The sequence below is a fragment of the Ailuropoda melanoleuca genome, chromosome 15 (assembly GCF_002007445.2).
Source record: "Ailuropoda melanoleuca isolate Jingjing chromosome 15, ASM200744v2, whole genome shotgun sequence".
In the NCBI taxonomy this organism is placed as follows: domain Eukaryota; kingdom Metazoa; phylum Chordata; class Mammalia; order Carnivora; family Ursidae; genus Ailuropoda; species Ailuropoda melanoleuca.
Window position 1 is genome coordinate 49,898,918 of NC_048232.1, and position 21,020 is coordinate 49,919,937.

General features: G+C 34.5%; 1 protein-coding gene across 8 annotated transcripts in view; it reads right to left on the minus strand.

Moving 5' to 3' along the window:
* Nucleotides 1-21,020, minus strand: part of OSBPL8 (oxysterol binding protein like 8) — a 159,715-nt gene that overhangs the window by 99,985 nt on the left and 38,710 nt on the right. For 6 of the 8 annotated variants that reach the window (XM_011226764.3, XM_002920648.4, XM_034644532.1 and 3 more), the window contains one exon: nt 9,908-10,016. In XM_011226764.3, coding sequence (XP_011225066.1) covers nt 9,908-9,949 — 42 coding nt within the window. In that variant the 5' untranslated portion in view covers nt 9,950-10,016. Of the gene's footprint in view, nt 1-9,907; nt 10,017-21,020 lie in introns of those variants that run through there. The other 2 variants (XM_011226768.3, XM_011226765.3) reach the window with 2 other exon arrangements.

Consider the following 21,020-nt stretch of genomic DNA (forward strand, 5'->3'; position numbering starts at 1 on the left):
ATATACAAAAATATTTCAGTGTATGATTCTTAAGATTATGACCTACTTAAATAACTTTTATTTTCAGTCTGAAATAAGAGTTTATGTTACTTGGAATTTCATTTTGGCCAATTCCTCACACAGATATATAAGCCCACATTTTATATTGAATCATGACCAGGATCTGAATTAGGACATAAGGACTGTTTAACAAATATCTTCTTTCCTTCTAGAGGTCTATTTCTAACAAATCATTGATCAGCATATCATGTTGTTCAGTATCAAGCCACAGGAAAGACTGCTAATATTATGGAAATGTCAATTTTCATGACTCATAATATCTACCAAACATAAAAATGCAGTTAGCAACTGTTCTTCAACTACATACTGCCTAAATGCCAAAATACTGACTCCAGGTAGAAAACTCAAAATTAGTTATAGGAGAACAAAGCTTTGAGTTAAATAAAATAGATCATGTATCACATACTTTTCAAAGCATACATTATACTAGGTAATGCACATAAAAATTTTAAAAGGCTGGGTATGATGCAGATCAACTTATAATATAAAAATATCAGCCTTTGCATTCAATGACAAGAATAACAAAATTAAGAGTATGGGTATTTAAATCCTAACATGGCCCACTGATTAGCTATGTGACCTTAGAAAAATTACTAACTCCCTCAGAGTCTCAATTTCTTCACCTCTAAAAACAGAGTAATATCTACCCCACAGTATTATGGACATTAAATGAGAAAGTATGTGAGATACCAAGCCGAGATCAGGACACCAGTAAGTGTGCAAAAATAAGGTTGGCTTTTGTTTTTTGGGTTTTTGGGGAGGGGGTTGTTTTGGTTTGTTTTTGTTTTTGTTTTTTTTTGCTTTCCATTCTAATAAATTAAACCAAATATGGAAAGTGCAAATTCTAAAAATCCAGGAAAAAAAGCAAAATCCAAAAGGGACATATTTTCTATTCAGCTACTACTACCCTATAGATTTTAACTGCCTTCTACCTAGATTATACAACTGCATGCTAACTTATTCCCTGGGCTAATAGCCTCTATTTCTATAGTTCTCAACTTTGGCCATGCATTAAAATCACCTGGGAGACTTTTAAAAAGTACTGATGTCTGCATTTCACCCTCTAAGACTCTAATTCAATTGAACAGGGGTGCAACCTGGGCACTGGGATTTTTCAAGATACCTCAGAGGTAGCTCTATAATGTTCAGCTGGTTGTCCCTGCAATATTCCATAATTCTCCCAAGATCATTTTCCCAAGTCATAATTCTAAACAGGTTGTTTCTTGACTCCCAAAAAACAAGAACAAAAAACTCAATGGTTTGACGTTACCTTAAAAACAAAAATTTCAAAGTGTAAAAATAGTATTCAAGGATCTTTATATTCTAACTAGGTTGAGATGCAGTATAGGAAAATAATGAAAGCTTGGCCTACAGAGCCAAAACGTATCCAGTTCTGCCACTTACTAGTGGTATGACCCTGAGCAACGTCCCTATTTCTGTGTTCGCTTCTATTAAATGAGGATACTACTACTATCTCATAGGGTTATTAGAAAATTATGTAAGTTTACCTGAAAAGCACTTGGAATGGTTTCTGGCATGTGATAGAAATTTAATAAATGTTAGTTGCTATTCACTTCTTATAGTTTTATTTTTTTGAAAAAAAAAAAAAGACTTTTATTTATTTGAGAGAGAGAGAGCACAAGCAGAGGGAAAAGGCAGAGGGAGAAGCAGGCTCCCTCCTGAGCAGCGAGCCCAATGCAGGACTCAATCCCAGGACCCTGGGATCATGACCTGAGCCAAAGGCAGACACTTAACTGACTGAGCCACCCAGGCGCCCCATCTTATAGTTTTATTTTCTACCAATTACCCTAAGCAGCAAACAATACTGTCTGTGAAACCCAAACGCAAGTGTAAGGTAGCATGTGCATAGATGTGCTCTGTGAAGGTAGGTTAGTTTTCTAAACTCAATAAATGTTTGACCAAAAGTAAAATTAAGTTTTATGTGTATACACACACACACACACACAAATTCATTTCCCTTCCCTTTTTTTTTTTTTTTTTTTGCACCACTGCTGTTGTTTTCACCATAAAGTGTTTTCACCTTAAGGTGACTTCTGAAGTAGTCTTAATGAAAACCTACTAAAGTGACCTGAGGTCTGGATAAAAATCTCTTAATTGCTCTATTCTCTTAAATAGCGGAACAGGCAGAGATTTTCTTGAACTTTTAATCAAATTTTATCTTCATATAATAATTAAACTTAAATAATTTTGAAAATTACACAAAACAGATGAGTTTCTGGAAAAATATAAAAGGCTATAAACACCCACCAACTTTCACCTGCAGGCATACATACACAAAACCACAGTCCTAACTGTATAAGGACTGGAAAGAAATAAAGTATTATTTGCAGATGATATGAATCAGACAAAACATTAAAACTCATGAAAGACAAAATAGGTAAGCATTCAACCAATATCTGTAAATGTCAAAATGAAAACAGAAACAAAACAAAAACAAAACTCCTTAAAAGATACAGATCATAATGCTAGGTACAATTCTGTAGTAGTCAAATTTTATCTTGATCATCATTCCCTCATTCCTGAAGGCCCTATCATTTCTTCTTTCTACCCTGCCCCCACCCCCATCACCTTCTGGATCCCTCTTTTCACATCAGGTAGCTATAAATTATTCTTCCTTAAAGTGTTAATTGCTAAAGGCTTGAGGAATTTTCAAACTTTTGGGTCTCCAGATCCCTTCACTGTCCCAGAAATTACTGAAGACTCCAAAGAGCTGCTGTTTAATGTGCATTATACCTACTGTTATTTGCCCTATTATAAATTAAAAATGAGAAACTCACTATTTCAGCCATGTAATCAAAGTCAACATCAGAAATGACAAGTCAGGTTGACAGTATATACCCTTGGCAATGATGTGATGAAATGGCATTTTACTTTTGTGGTCTCTTCCCCAAAACCCATAAGGACCTGTCTAATCGGAGAAAAACAGACAAATCTCAATTGAAGGACATTGTGCAAAATATCTAGCCAGTACTCCTCAAAATTGTCAAGGTCATCAAAAACAAGGAAATCACAGTCAAGAGGACCCTAAGGAAACACGACTAGTAAATATAATGTGCTATTCCAGATGGGATCCTGGAACAGAAAAGGACAATAGGTAAAAACTAAGGGAATCTGAATCATGTATGGACTTTAGTTAATAATGTCTCAACCTAGATTCATTAATTGTATCAAATGTACCATAAGTGTATTAGTAATAGGGGAAATTGAGAACAAAGTATAGGGGAACTCTGTAATTTTTTTCTATGTCTAAAACTATTCTAAAAAATAAAGTTAATTTAAATAAAAAAATACTGCTTAGGAAAAAATTAAACTAAGAAAACTTGAAAACACAAGAATATACAAGCACACACTCCGTTAGCCAGAAGACTGATGACATCATCACCTCATGTAGTCTCTGGAAAAGTGCACTGTACACTCATGAGAGAATGAGAAAATGGGTGAATAACATCAGATACCATTAACTGGAGAAGCTCTCCATGCATAATGGAAATACAAAAGATTTCTGGCTTAGAATTCTGTTGACGAACTGTGTAAATCACTGGCTACTTTTCTTTTTCAAAGCTAACTCTTGGGTGCCTGGGAGGCTCAGTCAGTTAAGCATCTGCCTTCGGCTCAGGTCATGATCTCAGGGTCCTGGAATTGCGTGCGGAGTCTGGCTCCCTGCTGCTTTTCCCTCTCCCTCTGCCACTGCTTATGCTCTATCTCAAATAAATAAATAAAATCTTAATTTAAAAAAAGCTAACTCTTTTTTCAATTCCCATTAGAGTTTATTAGAGTGCCGTTATATATCTACAAAGTTTTTACATTATATTATTCAAGCTTCTAATAAGAACATTTAACAAGTCAAAAAAATGAAGCTATAGTAAGACAGAATCTAAGTACCATACAATAAGAAATAACTGAGTGATATTTTCTCACTTGGGAAGTTCAAACATTACAAATATTTAAATACTACTAACTGTAAGGTTAATAAATTAAAGATGATAATAAAGCATATTTGTCAAATTGTTTTATCCTTTTAAAAAATGTCTCCCTTTAGAAGGTTCAATAAAGTTGTAAAATGGCAAAAAGATTAATAGTCTAGAAGACAAAATATAGGTGGGTTGGTTCGTGTGAAAGGTAGGGACTAGTCACAGTTATTCTCTCCAGCCCCCATTTTTGTAAGCCACTTAGGATACTAATTTATACCCTTAGTGAATTAACATATCTAGGCAATTATCATCAAGGCTGCTATTATCACAAGAAGAGAGACAGACATTAAATGCCTCCTGATGGTGTATAATACACAAGACCCTCAATAACGTATACTTGTCAAAAAAGAGTCTGAGCAAGTCTCTAATACCAACTTGAGAGAAACAGAAGTGACTGAGGAACACATTAAATAATCACCATGGGGGAAAATTCAGCTTGTGAGAAATTCTACAAGACAAATTACCTTATTTATTTATTTCAATAAACTGAAAAGGAAAAATTAAAAACAGATACAAGAGAGACTCGCAAGATTAAAAAAGACCTCAATGGGGGCGCCTGGGTGGCACAGCGGTTAAGCGTCTGCCTTCAGCTCAGGGTGTGATCCCGGCGTTATGGGATCGAGCCACATCAGGCTCCTCTGCCATGAGCCTGCCTCTTCCTCTCCCACTCCCCCTGCTTGTGTTCCCTCTCTCGCTGACTGTCTCTATCTCTGTCGAATAAATAAATAAAATCTTTAAAAAAAAAAAAAGACCTCAATGACTTATCAACCAAGGCCAACATAAGGATTATAAAAAATAATATTTATGAGACAACCAGGGAAATTAAAGCATTGACTAGTTATCTGATTAAAGAATTACTTGTTTTTAGGATACTAATGGTATTTATGGTTAAAGTTTAAAGAAAAGTCTTAATATTTTAGAAATATTTACTGAAATACTTACAAAAAAAAAAAGATTTATCCAGGATTTGCTCCAAAAAAACATGGGATGGGAAGGTGGGACTATAGATGATGCAAGACTGACCTGAATTGGTAATTGTTGAAGACAAGTGATAAGTACATGATGATTCACTACCCTAGTCCATCTTTTAAAAAATATATTTGAAAATTTCCATAATAAAAAGTTCAAGAAAGATAGCACCATTCTTAAATGTGATTAAAATATAAATTCTTGGGGTGCCCGGGTGGCACAGCGGTTAAGCGTCTGCCTTCGGCTCAGGGCGTGATCCTGGCGTTATGGGATCGAGCCCCACANATCAGGCTCCTCTGCTACGAGCCTGCTTCTTCCTCTCCCACTCCCCCTGCTTGTGTTCCCTCTCTCGCTGGCTGTCTCTATCTCTGTTGAATAAATAAATAAAATCTTTAAAAAAAATAAAATAAAATATAAATTCTTACAGTTAGCAAGCAGCTATTAGAACTCTTTTAATATAAGAGAGAATGAGTATGTAGGTAACAAATTGGTGACTAAAATTTCTAGTTGTTTTATTATTTTACGTAAGAAGATTTCCTGCAACCTAAGAATTTACATGATTTAGGACCACTCAAAATAATACTTGATGTTACCAAACACTGGGGCAATTCCATTAACTGGCATGGCCAAATATACAAGCTATATAATGTTGCCAAATATTATATACAGTAGCCACACTTCTTAGAAAATGATTTAAAGCTCTCAGTTAAGTCTAGTAACATACCAATTTACTTTGTGAACACGAAATCACAGTAATCATGAAACACCCACCTAGTAAGTACCTAAAAATAAAAATTTCAGGAAGCTGGATAATCTCTAGGCCCATTAGAAAGACACTCATTTACTACATTCTAAGAATTACTGAACTAAATCACCTTTGCATTTCCTTACATTTCAGAAATCCTTTGATTCAAAGTACCTTAAGAAAGATTACTTCAACTGAGAGTGCCTTACAATACAAAAGATTCACACATATTTTAAGAACTGTATTCTCTTCTGAAAAGTCATTTATATAATTCATTTATAATACAACAAAAGATTTTTACCTCTAACAGACCTTCTAAAGAAAGGTTTCTTCTGGCAACAGAAATAATACATAAAATATTCAAAAGATATAATGACTGTCCTTAAGATGAAAAGCATATTCAATTTTTCTAATAAAAAAATGTTTCACATAGTCTACCGCAATCTATTAATAAAAATTTAACTCCTACACTTAAAGCATTTCTTAGTGGTTAATTGCTAAGGTGATCTAAGTTCTGGACTTTTACAAAATATCGTTTAAGACACATATTAAATGTATACTTGTGTTCTGAAATATATTAGTTCCATGTACAGATACTCAATCCATATTGTTCAATATTTACTACTTAAGACAACACTACCACAAAAATTGAACTATACACAAGTGGAATAATGAATGGGCAAAAGAAGTTTTTAAAAAAAGAGAAAATAGGGTCGCCTGGGCGGCTCAATTGGTTAACTGTCCAACTCTTGATTTCAGTTTAGGTCTTGATCTCAGGGTTGTGAGTTCAAGCCTCATGTTGGGCTCCACATTGGGTGTGGAGCTTACTTAAAAAATATATAGAAAAAGTAATCTCCTATGGAAGAAGAATATTAAATTAATGGACACTGACAGTCATATTGAATCCAAGCTTTTACAACCTCACGACCAAGACTACTATAATAGTCTCTTAATATCTTTTACTCTTCCTAATAGTTTTATATCCTGCTTCCAGATTCATCTATCTACATAAAAATATTCAGTGACATACTATGGCTTTCCAAGTTCAAAATCCTGGGTCTGGCACTCAAAATCTTCTACAATTTTGGTCTCTATCTGCCTCATGAATCAATGATTCCTGTAAATAACACCACCTTCCAATATACCTTAATTTTTCTAATTCATTTCTCCCTTAAAAAAAAAAAAGCCATATGCAATTACTTCCCCCCATTTAGCTCTGCCTCTTGTTATCCTCCCTTCCTAGAATGCATTCCTTGCTCATTTTCAATCCTATGTTCACTATTTACTTGTGCTAGTCAAAGTGTATGTTCCCTTAAGAAAACTTTTCTAACTACCCCAGTGTTTAACAACCACCCACTCTTCACAGCTTGTAAACTCTGCCTTGTTTATGTCCATCATTTAACACTGAGTAAATCTGTTATTGCCTTATCTATCCATCTCTTTAGTCTTCCCAAAATAAACCCAATTCAGACAGACTATAATGTGCATCTCTTGGCATCCCCTTCACCAGGCATAGTACTTTGTACAAAGGCTGCAATTAAAAAAAAAGTTTACTGATATTTTAAAAACCAGTACATGCAATAATTTTTTAAAAACACTACTAACTCATACTGACACACTACTTAATATTTTCAAAGAACTCTCTGGTTTCTCTAGATCATACTGTCTCTATCAAGTAGTCAGAATGAGTATTCCTGCCTATATATTTTTTACTGAAGTAGAATATTTGCCTAAATATTTTAGGAAGAAAAACTGAGATTCTGAGAAAGTATAAAGCCAAAATTACTGAATAGCCTAGGGCTTTTTCAATGTGTTTTACTGCATCTCCTGCCTTCTAATTATTTATCTTTTTGGAGAGAAGGCTTGATACAACTAGTTATATCAACAATAATAGTAGTAGCTTTTATTTATTGGATGTTTATAGTGTCTGTGGCTTTGTAATAGGCACTTTACAGATACATTATCCCAATCAAAACTCAAAACAGGGTCGCCTGGGTGGCTCAGCTGGTTAAGCATCTGCCTTCAGCTCAGGTCATGATGCCAGGGTCCTGGGATCGAGTCCTGCATTGGGCTCCCTGCTCAGATGGGAGCCTGCTTCTCCCTCTGCCTATGGCTCTTCCTGCTTGTGCGCTCTCTCTCTCTGACAAATAAAATCTTAAAAAAAAAAAACAAAAACCTCAAAACAATTCTGGAAGGTAGATATTACTATTATCTTTATATAATATATGAGGAAACTGAAAACCTAGAGAATTTAATTAATCACCCAAGTCATACAACTAAGCAACAGAGCTTAGATTTTAACATGTAGTTAAATGCCTACAGAGCCCATGTTCTTATCCACTTCTCCTAGATCTAAACAGTAACCAGCTTAGGCAGTGTAGTTCAAAAGTGGTATTTTATAAATAGGTAACTCAAAAGCAGATCTCAAGATTAGTTTCAAATACAGAATATTTCAGTACTGCAACTGAAACTATTGGTAAAATAAGCTACAATATTTCACAAAAGAAATTTAATGAACAAGAAAAAGAAAATTGTTCTCACTGCTTTTTAAATATCTTGCTCCAATCTCTATCAACAGGATTTAGAATAAAAAATGAATAAAATTTTATTAATACAGCACAGGTATTCTGGGATAGAATTTAATACTATCTGTTTAGACATTAGTTTAAAAGGTAACAGTAAATTTTAAGCAATTCCATTCAGAAAGACAGGCAGGGAGTCAACACATTAGTGGCAAAGTATTGAAACACCCCTCAAGCTGTGAGCTCTTAGAGAAGATAATTAACCTCTGGCTCAGAGCCCTTTTCTCTAACTATAAATGTGAGAATAAACAAATACCTACCTTTAATGGCTATTGTGAGGGCAGTCTGACAAAGTATACACTTAGAGAATACCAATTGTTGTTATTACTGGTATTTTTATTATCAGTAAGAAATTAAAAATATTTCAGCTAAAAGAGTTAAAAAAGTCCATTAACCTTAAATAAGATATTTATGGCAAAGTATACATGTTCTAAGACAAGGCTTTAATCTTGATTTTGCTGAAATCATAGTGAAAATAAAATAACCTACCATCAGTTTTCCTTTTATAATCGCTGTGACAACAACCTTTGTAAACCAAATTACTTCCATGCCCATTTTCTTTTCTTTTCTTTTCTTTTTTTTTTTAAAGATTTTATTTATTTATTTGACAGAGATAGAGACAGCCAGCGAGAGAGGGAACACAAGCAGGGGGAGTGGGAGAGGAAGAAGCAGGCTCCCAGCGGAGGAGCCTGATGTGGGGCTCGATCCCACAACACCGGGATCACGCCCTGAGCCAAAGGCAGACGCTTAACCGCTGTGCCACCCAGGCGCCCCCCATTTTATTTTCTATTAACAAGTTATTTTAACGTTTAACTTTTTTTGACCCTTTAAGAAACTAGGACAAGTTTGAACCAGAAATTCAAAAAAGGTTGGGAACAAGTTAACACAAGTAAACAAAATTGCATTTTGCTATCAATCATTAGACTGTTCCTACATTTGAGTTTGAATGAAGGACTTTCACTAAATTAAAAATTTACAAGCATCTCAATATAATTCCATAGCAATATGAAACATAAAAAAGTTGGCCTCTGCATTATCCCAAAGAATTTACCATCCCAAGGGTTGGGACCAAGTTAATACAAGTAAGCAGAGGAAGACATAGGACAGAAATGTCAGAAAACTGACTGGGTTCTGCTTCAACAAGCTTTAAAGTATCTGTCATTTTCACATCACCAGGAGTTAAAGAATTATTTTTAAAAATCTTTTAATTTGGGGCGCCTGGGTGGCACAGCGGTTAAGCGTCTGCCTTCAGCTCAGGGCGTGATCCCGGCGTTATGGGTTCGAGCCCCACATCAGGCTCCTCTGCTGTGAGCCTGCTTCTTCCTCTCCCACTCCCCCTGCTTGTGTTCCCTCTCTCGCTGGCTGTCTCTATCTCTGTCAAATAAATAAAATAAAATCTTTAAAAAAAATAAAAATAAAAAAAAAANGGAGTTAAAGAATTATTTTTAAAAATCTTTTAAGTTTTAAATACATTTTTTTAAAATAAAATGATGGCTTACATCAAACACTTCACAGCTGTAGGTGATAGTACCTTATTATACTATATTTGAACCACTCACCAAAGTTTGATCCGGTTCTCCATCTGCCAAACCTGCATCCATAGTGAAAGAAGGTAAGTTTATGCTTCTCTTTCCATTAATGTTTAGCCATCCTGTAAATTTGAAAACCCTAGAAGAAAAAAAAAATCGTATGTATTAGGACTAGGAAAATAAAGCAGTACGTATATTAGGAGGGAGAAATCATTTTAGGATGAGGTTACTGGGAAATCCAATCAGGGAGAAAACAGATTTTGAATGGGCAAAGAATGGTAAAGGTTCAGAGAAAAAAATGGAAGAAAAGAAAATATACCAACTGAAGAATAGCAAGAGAAAGGTTACAGATATGAGACTGTTCGAAGTTTAAAAAGATACTTAAATCTATTTACAATTAAGGAAATAAGTGCTCTTTTTTTAATGATTACACTGGCAAAAACTAAAAAGTGTGCTAATATTGCCAACACTGGCAAGAATGTAGGAAAAAGTATTCTCATATACTTTTGTGAGAAGAATATAAATCATAAAAATTTTTGGAAGGGCAATTTAAAATATGTATACTTTAATCCAGTAATTTTGAGGCTAATAATTATGCCACATTTATTTGTTTATACAAATGCACGAAGATACATAAACACTTCCAACAAAGTAATAGATATGATGAGAAAACTGGAACAACCTTAATGTGAATCATTAGGAGTTTGCTTAAATTATACTATAAATACAATGGAATATCACGTAGCAACTTCTAAAAATTAGGTAGGTCTTTACATACTCTTTATGTATTTACTTTATATATAAACTAGAAAGAAGGCCACATTAGGTGGAAAAGGCAAATTATAGAACATTATATATAAAATACTCTTTGTGTTTCTGTGTCTTCCCATTTTTACAAGGAATATATATCACTTTTATAGTTTTTATTTTGGAAGTCTTAGAAGCATGTCTTCATCACAAGTCTTTTTCTTCTGAACTTTTTTACCAAACAAAACCTCCAGACTAAACTTATAATAACTATATATATTCAAAAGTCTCTAATAACCTCTCCGATAATCCTTCCTTAAAAGGGCTAACAAAACCAAAATCAGTAAGTCAGCAGAATTCTGGTCATTTCTTGAAGTCTGAAAATCATTTTCTTGTTTCTGCAAGTATAAAAGGCTGCACTGAAGTATAAACACTGGAGAGAATACTTTTTAACTGGGGTTTTGGTTTCTTTGATATAACCAATACAATTAGCCCAAGCTAAGTGGACTTTCAATTTATAAACCTTAGGTACACTTCCTTTCTATATGTATTACAATGCATTGTAATTATTTGTTCTCACAATCCAATTCTCTTCAGGGACAAAGACTGCATTCTACTCATCTGTCTACTCACAGTGCTAGTTCACGGTAGACATTTAATAAACACTTGTTGCACTGAATTGTCACCTCAATTACCTGTATGAATAAATAATAATCCAAAACAAATCAGACAAAAACTACTACACTTATGAGATGCACACTAAAATTCATACTTGAATACTGACAGTCATTATGCTAGAAATTAGCAATACTAAAAACAAAATAATAAAACACCCACAGGAAGCTTCAATGTCAAAGTATTTTACCAATTTTTTTCATCCTATCCATTCCACTTTAAGGGTTTATTTATTCCTAGACATTGTATTAGGCACTTAAAATACATCAATGGAGGAATCCCCCTCTACTTGCTAGATGGGATGCTGCCTGATTCATGAATCATTTAATAAAACCAACTGGATCTTTAAAATAATAAAATACATCAATAAACAAAACACCCTAATCTCATGGAGCTTATATTCTAGAAAGAAACAAAAATAAATACAATAAATTAGAAGTCTTTTGTTAGAAACCAATATTGCACTATATGTTAACTAAGTAAAAAATTTTTTAAAAGGTTATATGTTAGAAGGTGATGTTATGAGAAAAAAATAAGGCAGGCTAAGAAAAACCAGGCAGGAAAGGGTTACAATTTTATATAGGATGTTCATGAGAGGTCTCACTGAAAAGATGATATCTGATAAAACATTTGAAGTAGGGAGGGAATTAGCCATGTAGATATCTGAAAAAGAGTTTCAGGTCAGAGGGAAGAGCCAGTGCAGAAGGTCTTAAGTGCCTAACCTGTAAGTCTGAGGAACAGCAAGAAAGCAATGTGGCTAGAACAATGTGAGCAAAGGGATGAAAGAGTAATGGGAGATATGATCACAGAAGTAAGGGAACAAAAGTAGAAGCAGATCCAGTAGGTTGAGCAGGCCACTATAGATCTTGGCCTTTAATTCTAAGTAATATGAGAAATCACTGGAGGGTTCAGAGGAAGGAACAACATAATTTGACTTACATTTTTAAAGTTTCTCTGTGTTGACAATAACTGTAGTAGTGGGGAAAGCGTAGAAATTGGGAATTCAGTTAAGAGGCTACTGCAGTAATCCAGGAGATACTAGGATGATACAATGATACTAGGATGAATGACAGCCATAAAGATATTCAGAAGTAGAATACTATATATATTTAGAAAGTAGAAGCAACAGGATTTCCTGAAGGACTGACTATGAAGTGGGAGGAGAAAGGAATCCGTAATCACAAAGATTTTTGGCCTGAATGACTGAAAAGATGGCCATCAGATGAGACGGGGAAGACTGATGAGGGAGGTAAGGTTTGTTCTTTGGGGGCACTTGGGGGAGGTAAACATACTTAGCTTGAGGTATGTTAAGTTTGAGATGTCTATCTGATATTCAAGTGGGCATGTTGAGCAAGCAGCTGGAAATATAGCACAGTGAAGTCTAAGATAACAAAATGAGAAGGAAAGTGTTTGAACGCATTTAATTTTTAAAGACATGAATGTATTCTTAGTAGCAGGCATGTGATAAATGTTTGTTAGCCTGTGAACAGCATGTAAGTATTTCTCAAATAATTTTTTAAACCAGAATTTGGTTTTGCAGTAATTTTATAAGAGGAAATTTGGTTCCATTATGCTTATATTTATATTTTAGCAATAAGCAGCCCTTGAAAGCTTTATGTAAACAAAACAGTAAGGAAACCATACATGACAAGGAATTCAATAGGTGAAACAGGTAACAAAATGTAAGGCAACTGGCTGTGATTTTGGTTCTTCTTTTCAACCAATATTTTAAGAGTGAAAATTTACACATCTAACAATGTAGATTTAAGACTTGTCCTAAAACTCTGGAAGATGTGGCAACACTGAACAATAACTGATCAGAGCTGAGCAGCAGTCATCCACTTTACAAGGGGCAACATTCTCCAGTTTGCACCCACCTCTCACACCATATCTGCATCTGTACTTTGACTGCCTCACTCGTTTTTGCCAACTGCCTGGGCTCTGTAAGTACTTAAGTTCTGACTGATTTAAAGATACCTGTACAGAACACTTTCTAAAACAAAGAAATGTTCAATAACATAAACAGCTGCTTTTAAAAAAGAGCAATTTTATAAGCTCCCCTTTTGGATTTCTTCTCTATCAGCCACCATCTTTTCTGGGACTAAGCTTTCTACCCACATTTTTGAGCTACTCTCTGCTAGCACCTAATGACAGGACAGGGCTCTATGATAAGAATTTGTCCTGTCAGTCCTTCTGTTTGTCCATAATGCTCAAACCTCCCTGACTGTTAAAAAGTCCTTTCTCAGTTCTACTTTCCTGAAAGCTACCCTCCGGTATTTCTTTTACTTCCACGCGAAAATTTCACAAATGTTCACACATTCATTTCCTCTATTTCTTCCCCCTGCTTTCATGCCTACATTATGTTGGTTCTACACCTAGGTTAATACAAAGCACAGATGTGCATGCATGTATATGTCTGTTGTATGTATAGCTTTTGGTGACTTATTAATGTTTTCCTGACTTTATCCCAATTTATGATCAAATAAAATGCTCAGCCTTCCTTAGCCATCATTGTCTGGAAATGCAGATTTCCTCCCAATATAATTTTCACTTAACTGAATCTTTCCATGCTATATGGAATAAAGGGGCAAGAGCAGGTATCCTTGTCTTGTTCCTGACCTCAGGGGGAAAGTTGTCAGCTTTTCACCACTGAATATATTGTTAGCTGTGGGTTTGTCATATATGGCTTTTATTATACTAAGGTATAGTCCCACTTATCTGCGCTGTTGAGATGAAATGAATGTTGAACTTTGTCAAATGCTTTTTCTACATCTATGGAAATGATCAGATGATTTTTATACTGTAGTTTATTAATATAGTATACCATACTGACTAATTTGTGGATGTTGAACCGTCCTTGCAGCCCTGGAATAAACTCACTTGATCATGGTGTATGATCCTTTTGAGGTATTGTTTAGTTCAGTTTGCTAATATTTTTTTTCAAGATTTTTTGCATCTATGTTCCTCAGGGATATTGACCTGTAATTTTCTTTTCTTGTGGCATCCTTGTCTGGTTTGGTATCAGGGAAACACTGGCCTTGTAAAATGAATTTGGAAGAGTTTTCTCCTCTTTTATACTTTGGAAGAGTTTGAGAAGGATTGATATTCATTCTTTGAATGTTTGGTAGAATATAGAAGTGAAGCCATATGATCTTGGACTCTCGTTTGTAGGAAGTTTTTAAATTGCTGATTCAATCTCCTTACTAGTAAATGATCTGTTCAGATTTTCTATTTCATCATGATTTAGTCTGGATAGCTTGTATATTTCTAGGACTTTGTCCATTTCCTCTAGATTGTCCAATCTGTTGGCATATAGTTATAATTGTTCACAGTAGTTTCTTGTGATCCTTTGTTTTTCTGTGGTATCAGCTATAATATCTCCTCTTTCATTTCTGATTTTATTTATTTGAGTCCTCTTTTTCCCTTAGTGAGTTTTAGCTAAAGGCTTGCCGATTTTGTTTATCTTTTCAAATAATCAGCTCTTAGTTTCATTGATCTTTTCTGTCTTTTAGTCTCCATTTCATTATTTCTGCCCTAATCTTTGTTATTTCCTTCCTTCTAACAACTTTGGACATAGTTTGTTCTTTTTATATTTCCTCAAGATGTAAAGTTAGGTTGTTTGTGAGATTTTTCTTGTTTCTTGAGCTACAGCATTTATCACTGTGAACTTCCAGAGAAGTCCCATTAGTATGGTTTTTGATGTATCCCACAAATTTTAGTATATTTCCACTTTTGTTTGTTATGAGGTTTTTTTTCTCTTTTGATTTCTTATTGACTCATATGGTTGTTCAGTAGCACGTTGTTTAATCTCCACATATTTGTAAATTTTCCTGTTTTCTTCATGTAATTAATTTCTAGTTCTTAACCACTGTGGTAAAAATGATTTGATATGCTTTCAATACTCTTTAATAGATTAAGACTTGTTTTACTAATGATGCACTATATGCTGGCTAATTGAACATAATAATAAAAATATTTAAAAAATAAAATAAATGAAAAAAACCACTTGTAGCTTAACATATGATCTATTCTGGAGAACATTCCATGTGTACTTGTGAAGAATGTGCATTCTGATGCTTTTGGATAGAATGTTCTGATTATGTTTATTAATTCCATCTGGTTTAACATGTTATTTAAGGGCAGTGTTTTCCTACTGCTTTTCTGTCTGGATCATCTATCCACTGATACTGGGGTATTAACGTCACTTATTATTGTATTGCTGTCTACTTCTCTTTAGGTCTTGTTAATACTTGCTTTATATATGTAAATGCTCCGATACTGGTGTATAAATATTTACAAATGTTACATCCTCCTGTTGGATTGATCCCTTTATCATTATATGATGCCCATCTTTGTCTTATTACAGTTTTTGTTTTAAAGTGTATTTTGAGTACAGCTACTCCAGCTTTCTTTTAGTTTCCATTTTCATGGAATATCTTTTGCCATCCCTCCCCTCTCAGACTTTTGTCTGTCCTAACAACTAAAGTGAGGCTCTTCTGCCAGCATACCAATGGGTCTTGTTTTTTTGTTGTTGTTATTGTTGTTTTATCTATTCAGCCACTCTCCAATCTTTGATTGGAGAATTTAGTCCAATCAGATTTAAAATAATTTTTTTATGTTTTTAAAATAATTATTGATAAGTGTGTGCTTATTGACATTTTGTTAACTACTTTCTGGCTATTTTTGTAATTCCTCTCTGTTCCTCTCTTCTCTTACTCCCTTCCTTTGTGGTTTGGTTGACTTTCTTTAATGGAATGCTTATATTCCTTTCTCATCATCTTTTGTATATTTACTATAGGTTTTTATTTTGTGGTTGTCGTGAGGCTTACATATAACAACTCCTAACTACAGCAGTGTATTTTAAATTGATAACAACTTAAGTTTGATCCCATGGTAAAGCTTATCATTTGTACCCCCATCCCACCCTCCCATATTTAAAAATTTTTAAACCATAAAACTGGATAAGATTTCCTGGGTTATCTATGCAGACAGAAAAAAAGGACCAAGTTCAGATCCCTGGGGTACTTCAATATTAAAGGATCAATATTTATAGAATGAATGAATCCCAATTTTTGCTTCTCAATTTGCAAAATTACTCCACGTAATTACTGATGTGGAGAACAAAGACAAAAGAAAAAAAATTAAACTTCCTTATAACTTACAGCCCACAAGACAATTCTCTGAGACAGGCAGACCAACCTTTCCCAATGAAGCTTAGTTGCCTCAATGTTAACACTTTGACCGAGGCAAAAGGCAACCTTGGCTAGACATTAGCCCAACCTCCTGGATCCCGTAAAAACAAACAAAAAAATCCCTTTGGAAACTTCCTTTATCTCAACCCAACACCCCCCCCCCAAGATATATGCTAGCAATCATCATCCAAACATATGGCACACTGATAGACATCTGAAGGGATCTCATGAGGACGGTTTTACTAGCCAGTAGTAAATGAACCTTTTCCGAAAAAACAGCTACCCCCTCAAGGTCCTGGAAACCCTGCTTCCAAATTTCTTGGAGACTTAACTATCCCTAACCCCCTCCCAAATTCAAAGTATATAATCAGCCACTTCTCACAACCCCAGTGCTGCTCTTTCTGCCCTCAGGTCCTATCCTCGTGCTTAAATAAAACCACCCTTTTTGCACCTAAGACATCTCAAGAATTCTTTTTTGACTGTTCGCTCTGAAACCCCAACATTTCACATCAATCACATTACGTAAAGACTGATTTAAAACTAATACAAAAAGCAATGTCAAGAAACAAGTTTTTAGTTATTTTCCTCTGAAGCCAAAGACTGCAACATATAAAACAAAAAATCCTAGAGGGAAAAGGTGATTGATTAGAGGCTTAAAGTATAAGCACAATAATTTTCCCATCTTTCAGAGGTGAAAGTCAAAAGATGTTTATAAATTGATGTCATTTTGGAATGTAGTGAGGTCCAGAGCCAACAGCCAAGAAAGAATTTTTCAGACGTCTTTGGTGCAAAAAGATGATTTTATTAAAGCTTGAAGACAGGACACACGGACAGAAAGAGCCGCTCCACTGGGGTTGTGAGGAATGGCTGATGACGTACTTCCGTACTTCCGTACTTTCCGTACTTTCGGAGTTAGGGGAGGTAAAGAAAAAGGTAGGTGTCCAAAAGGATTTTGATATGCTAAAGAAGACTCTCAGGATACTGGAGGCCTGGCTATTGTCAAACTAAGGTTGTTTTCCCCTCTAACAAAGCATTATCATGAAAATAGTTGGAAGTTTCCTGAAAGAATGTCACACATATCCCACAGTGTGGGGGGGGGGTCAGCTTGTGCTTTGTCCTCAGCTTGCCTTCTGCTCCCTCATCAAAATGATAATCTAAGAATTAAAAAGTTTATTTCTTAAAGTCAAAAATGGTAATTAATCACAAACTTACTGGCAGTAGACACTAGTTTTTGAGTAGGCTTTTGAGTAGGCTTGAGAAGAAAGGTCAATCTTTTCTGCCATTTAAAAAATTTTTTAAACAGTCTATGTTATAAATACAATCAAAAAGAAAGTGTAATAAAATTCTTGTAAAAGAGTACAGTGTGTCATAATCCTAAAGACTCCTTTCTCCAAACTGCAAGGCTAAATAGCTAGGCCTGCATCCAAATTTAAACATAATTACTAGTCAAATGCAAAGTTTAAATAAGACTTTGTTCCCTCTTTTGTTCCTTTTGTTATCAGTACTCTAGCCATTGTTTGGGGAATTGGTGTCTCATTGTCTACACCTAAACTTAAGAAGTTCCTAGAAAAAGTAATTTTTATAATAATTCTTCTTTATTGTGGGCTTAAATTGCTATTTCAGTCACAGAGAAAAGAAAGGAGCAACTACTAAGCAAGGCTAATATCTTTAACACATGTCATTTATCTTTAAAAAAAGATTTTATTTATTTATTTGAGAGAGACAGAGCATAAGCAGGGGGAGGGGCAGAGGGAGAGGGACTAACAGACTCCCCGCTGAGCAGGGAGCCCCGCCTCAGGACCTGGATCCCAGAATCATGACCTGAGCCAAAGGCAGACACTTAACTACCTGAGCTACCCAAGTGCCCCTTGTTTCATCTTAACAACTTTATGATGCTGTAATGAATGATGGCTGCCTCTGAAGGCATCAACAAGTTGTACATGATTAGTATTTCCTCCTATTTCACAGGATGCCCCAGAAGTTATTTGTTCTGTTTTGTTACATGAATATGTAACAAAAACAAAAATTCTCAAAAGCAAGAATGCTTATCAGTGAACACACCATACTTCTAAAGAATAACATAACTGGAAAGGAGTATTAGATTCAATAATCTTAACCTCACTCACTGCCAATTTGACCAAAAAAAAAAAAATAGATTGCAAATAAAAAAAATTTTGTTTAGCTAGTCTGACCTGATCTACAGTATCTACACCAAGACAAATCCTTAAGGAAAGCCTAATATGAGAAATTCATCACATAAATGTGACAGTTCCCAAAAAGCAAGCCAGCACCAACATTGTATTCATAAGCACTTTTCCCAAAAAAAAAAAAAAAAAAAAAAAAACAACTATGTAAATGGATTGCTGGATTAAAGCAAATGGCTTTCATCTAATTCTTGCAGAACAGTGCAGTACATATGTTTCTCAGTATAATAATACTTTGGCACCTATGAATTATGTTAAAAGTTCCTCCCAATCTAAAAATGATAATAAAAACAATGACGATAAAATACACAATATGTAGAGTTCAGCCAAAACAATATCATCAGCAATTTGCCCAGAGGAAAACCAACAGCATTAGACTAAGTTCAATGAAAAGCAGAAAATCACTACTAGTAAATTTCTGGGAAGGTACAAAACAAATTTCATTTCCCATTTTCTTTAGACCAACCATTAATATACATAATTCATAACTTTTAAGGCTTAAAATAAGCCTTTATACCTATATCGCTTCACCATCAATTATGTGTCCTTTGTAGAGCTCAAAACACATTCATCAAATATTTATTTACTTCTTGTAAGAGACACTGTTGTAGATTCTGACATATGGGGAACAATAAACATCATTCCTATCCTAGCCAAAAGAAGGCAAAATAAAATGACTAGTATACTACAATGTAATGAGCCTTATGAAAAAGTTACATGCATGATGTTACCTACAGTAGCACATAAGGATATTAAACTCAGCCTTCTGGAGGTAGTAGAGTAAGAACACAAAAAACAAAACTTTGCAAAGCCCTTTTATATTAAATAAAACAAATTAACTACCAGAAGAATATATAAATAAATCTAAGATTAACTAATGCAGAATCTTTTATAAATCTTTATAATCTAATGGCTTTCTTAACTTATGCAGTCTATTTTGAACTTTGGTTTACATTTTCTTGAGATTCATCTATTTGGTTTTAGACTTAGAAACAAAATTTGTATACCTTATCTCCCAATAAATACCTAATTCTACAAAAAATAAAATAAAGAACTGAAGTAATCTCAAATGGATTACTATATAGCTTATAATTTTTCTAAAAAATACATGTGGAAAAGGAATAGATTAGAAAGGTAACTTCCGGGGCGCCTGGGTGGCACAGCGGTTAAGCATCTGCCTTCGGCTCAGGGCATGATCCCGGCGTCCTGGGATTGAGCCCCACATCAGGCTCCTCCGCTATGAGACTTCTTCCTCCTCTCCCACTCCCCCTGCTTGTGTTCCCTCTCTCACTGGCTGTCTCTATCTCTCTGTTGAATAAATAAATAAAATCTTTAAAAAAAAAGAAAAGAAAAGAAAGGTAACTTCCTAGTTTAAAAATATACAAACGTTGGTCACAGCAGGATTCTAATATATACATAGATAGATAGACAGATACAGACATTTTGCAGAGTTGGATACAGAGAAAAAACTATGAATGATAGAATGTAACTCAAGGTAGTATGTTTCCTTAAAAGTAGTAAGCCAATCTGTAGAGAACTGTGTAAGACCCCTCTTACTATATCATCATTCCAAAGTGAAATATATAGTTCTATGGATTTAAAAGGAAATAGCAAAACAGCACATAGAGACAATAACCAACCCAGCAGCAACCAGACCCAGCACCCAGTCTGTGATCTCTATCATTTCTCATTAAAAGACACAAGGGCTTCTTGGAGAAATGGCATATTCTACGTCTAAGACAACAAATATACAAGGTATGCCTAGATAATCTTACATTCCAGTATCTTGCATATCCAAGCAAAAATGCTATAAAAGATTTCTAGAGTTACATAATGAAGACTTAGGAGCCAATTCAAAAGGGCTCCCAACAGCCAAAGATAGTACCATGTTATAGAGAAAATTTATATCTATAAAATGCAGCTTGAAAATCAAAGAGCTAATCATCCATTTCAAAAAATTAGAAATAGGAGCAAATTAAACCTAAAAAAGTAAAAGGAAGGAAATAACAAAGAGCATAAATATGACACAGAAAACAAAAATACAAAGAGAAAATCTACAAAGTCAGAAGTTCCTTAAAAAGATTCAAATTGATGAAGGCTAGGTAAAACAAGGGGTATAAAAAACGAGACTGCAAAAATAACCAATATTATGACTGATAAAGGAGACATCATAAAAAATTCTCCAAACATTAAAGATATCCTGAAAGAAAATTACAAATAACTCTATACCAATAAATTTGAAAATCTGTAAGAAAAAGAAATTTCTAGAAAAATCCAACTTACTGAAACTTCCACAAAAAGAAACAGAAAATGAGAAAAGTCGTA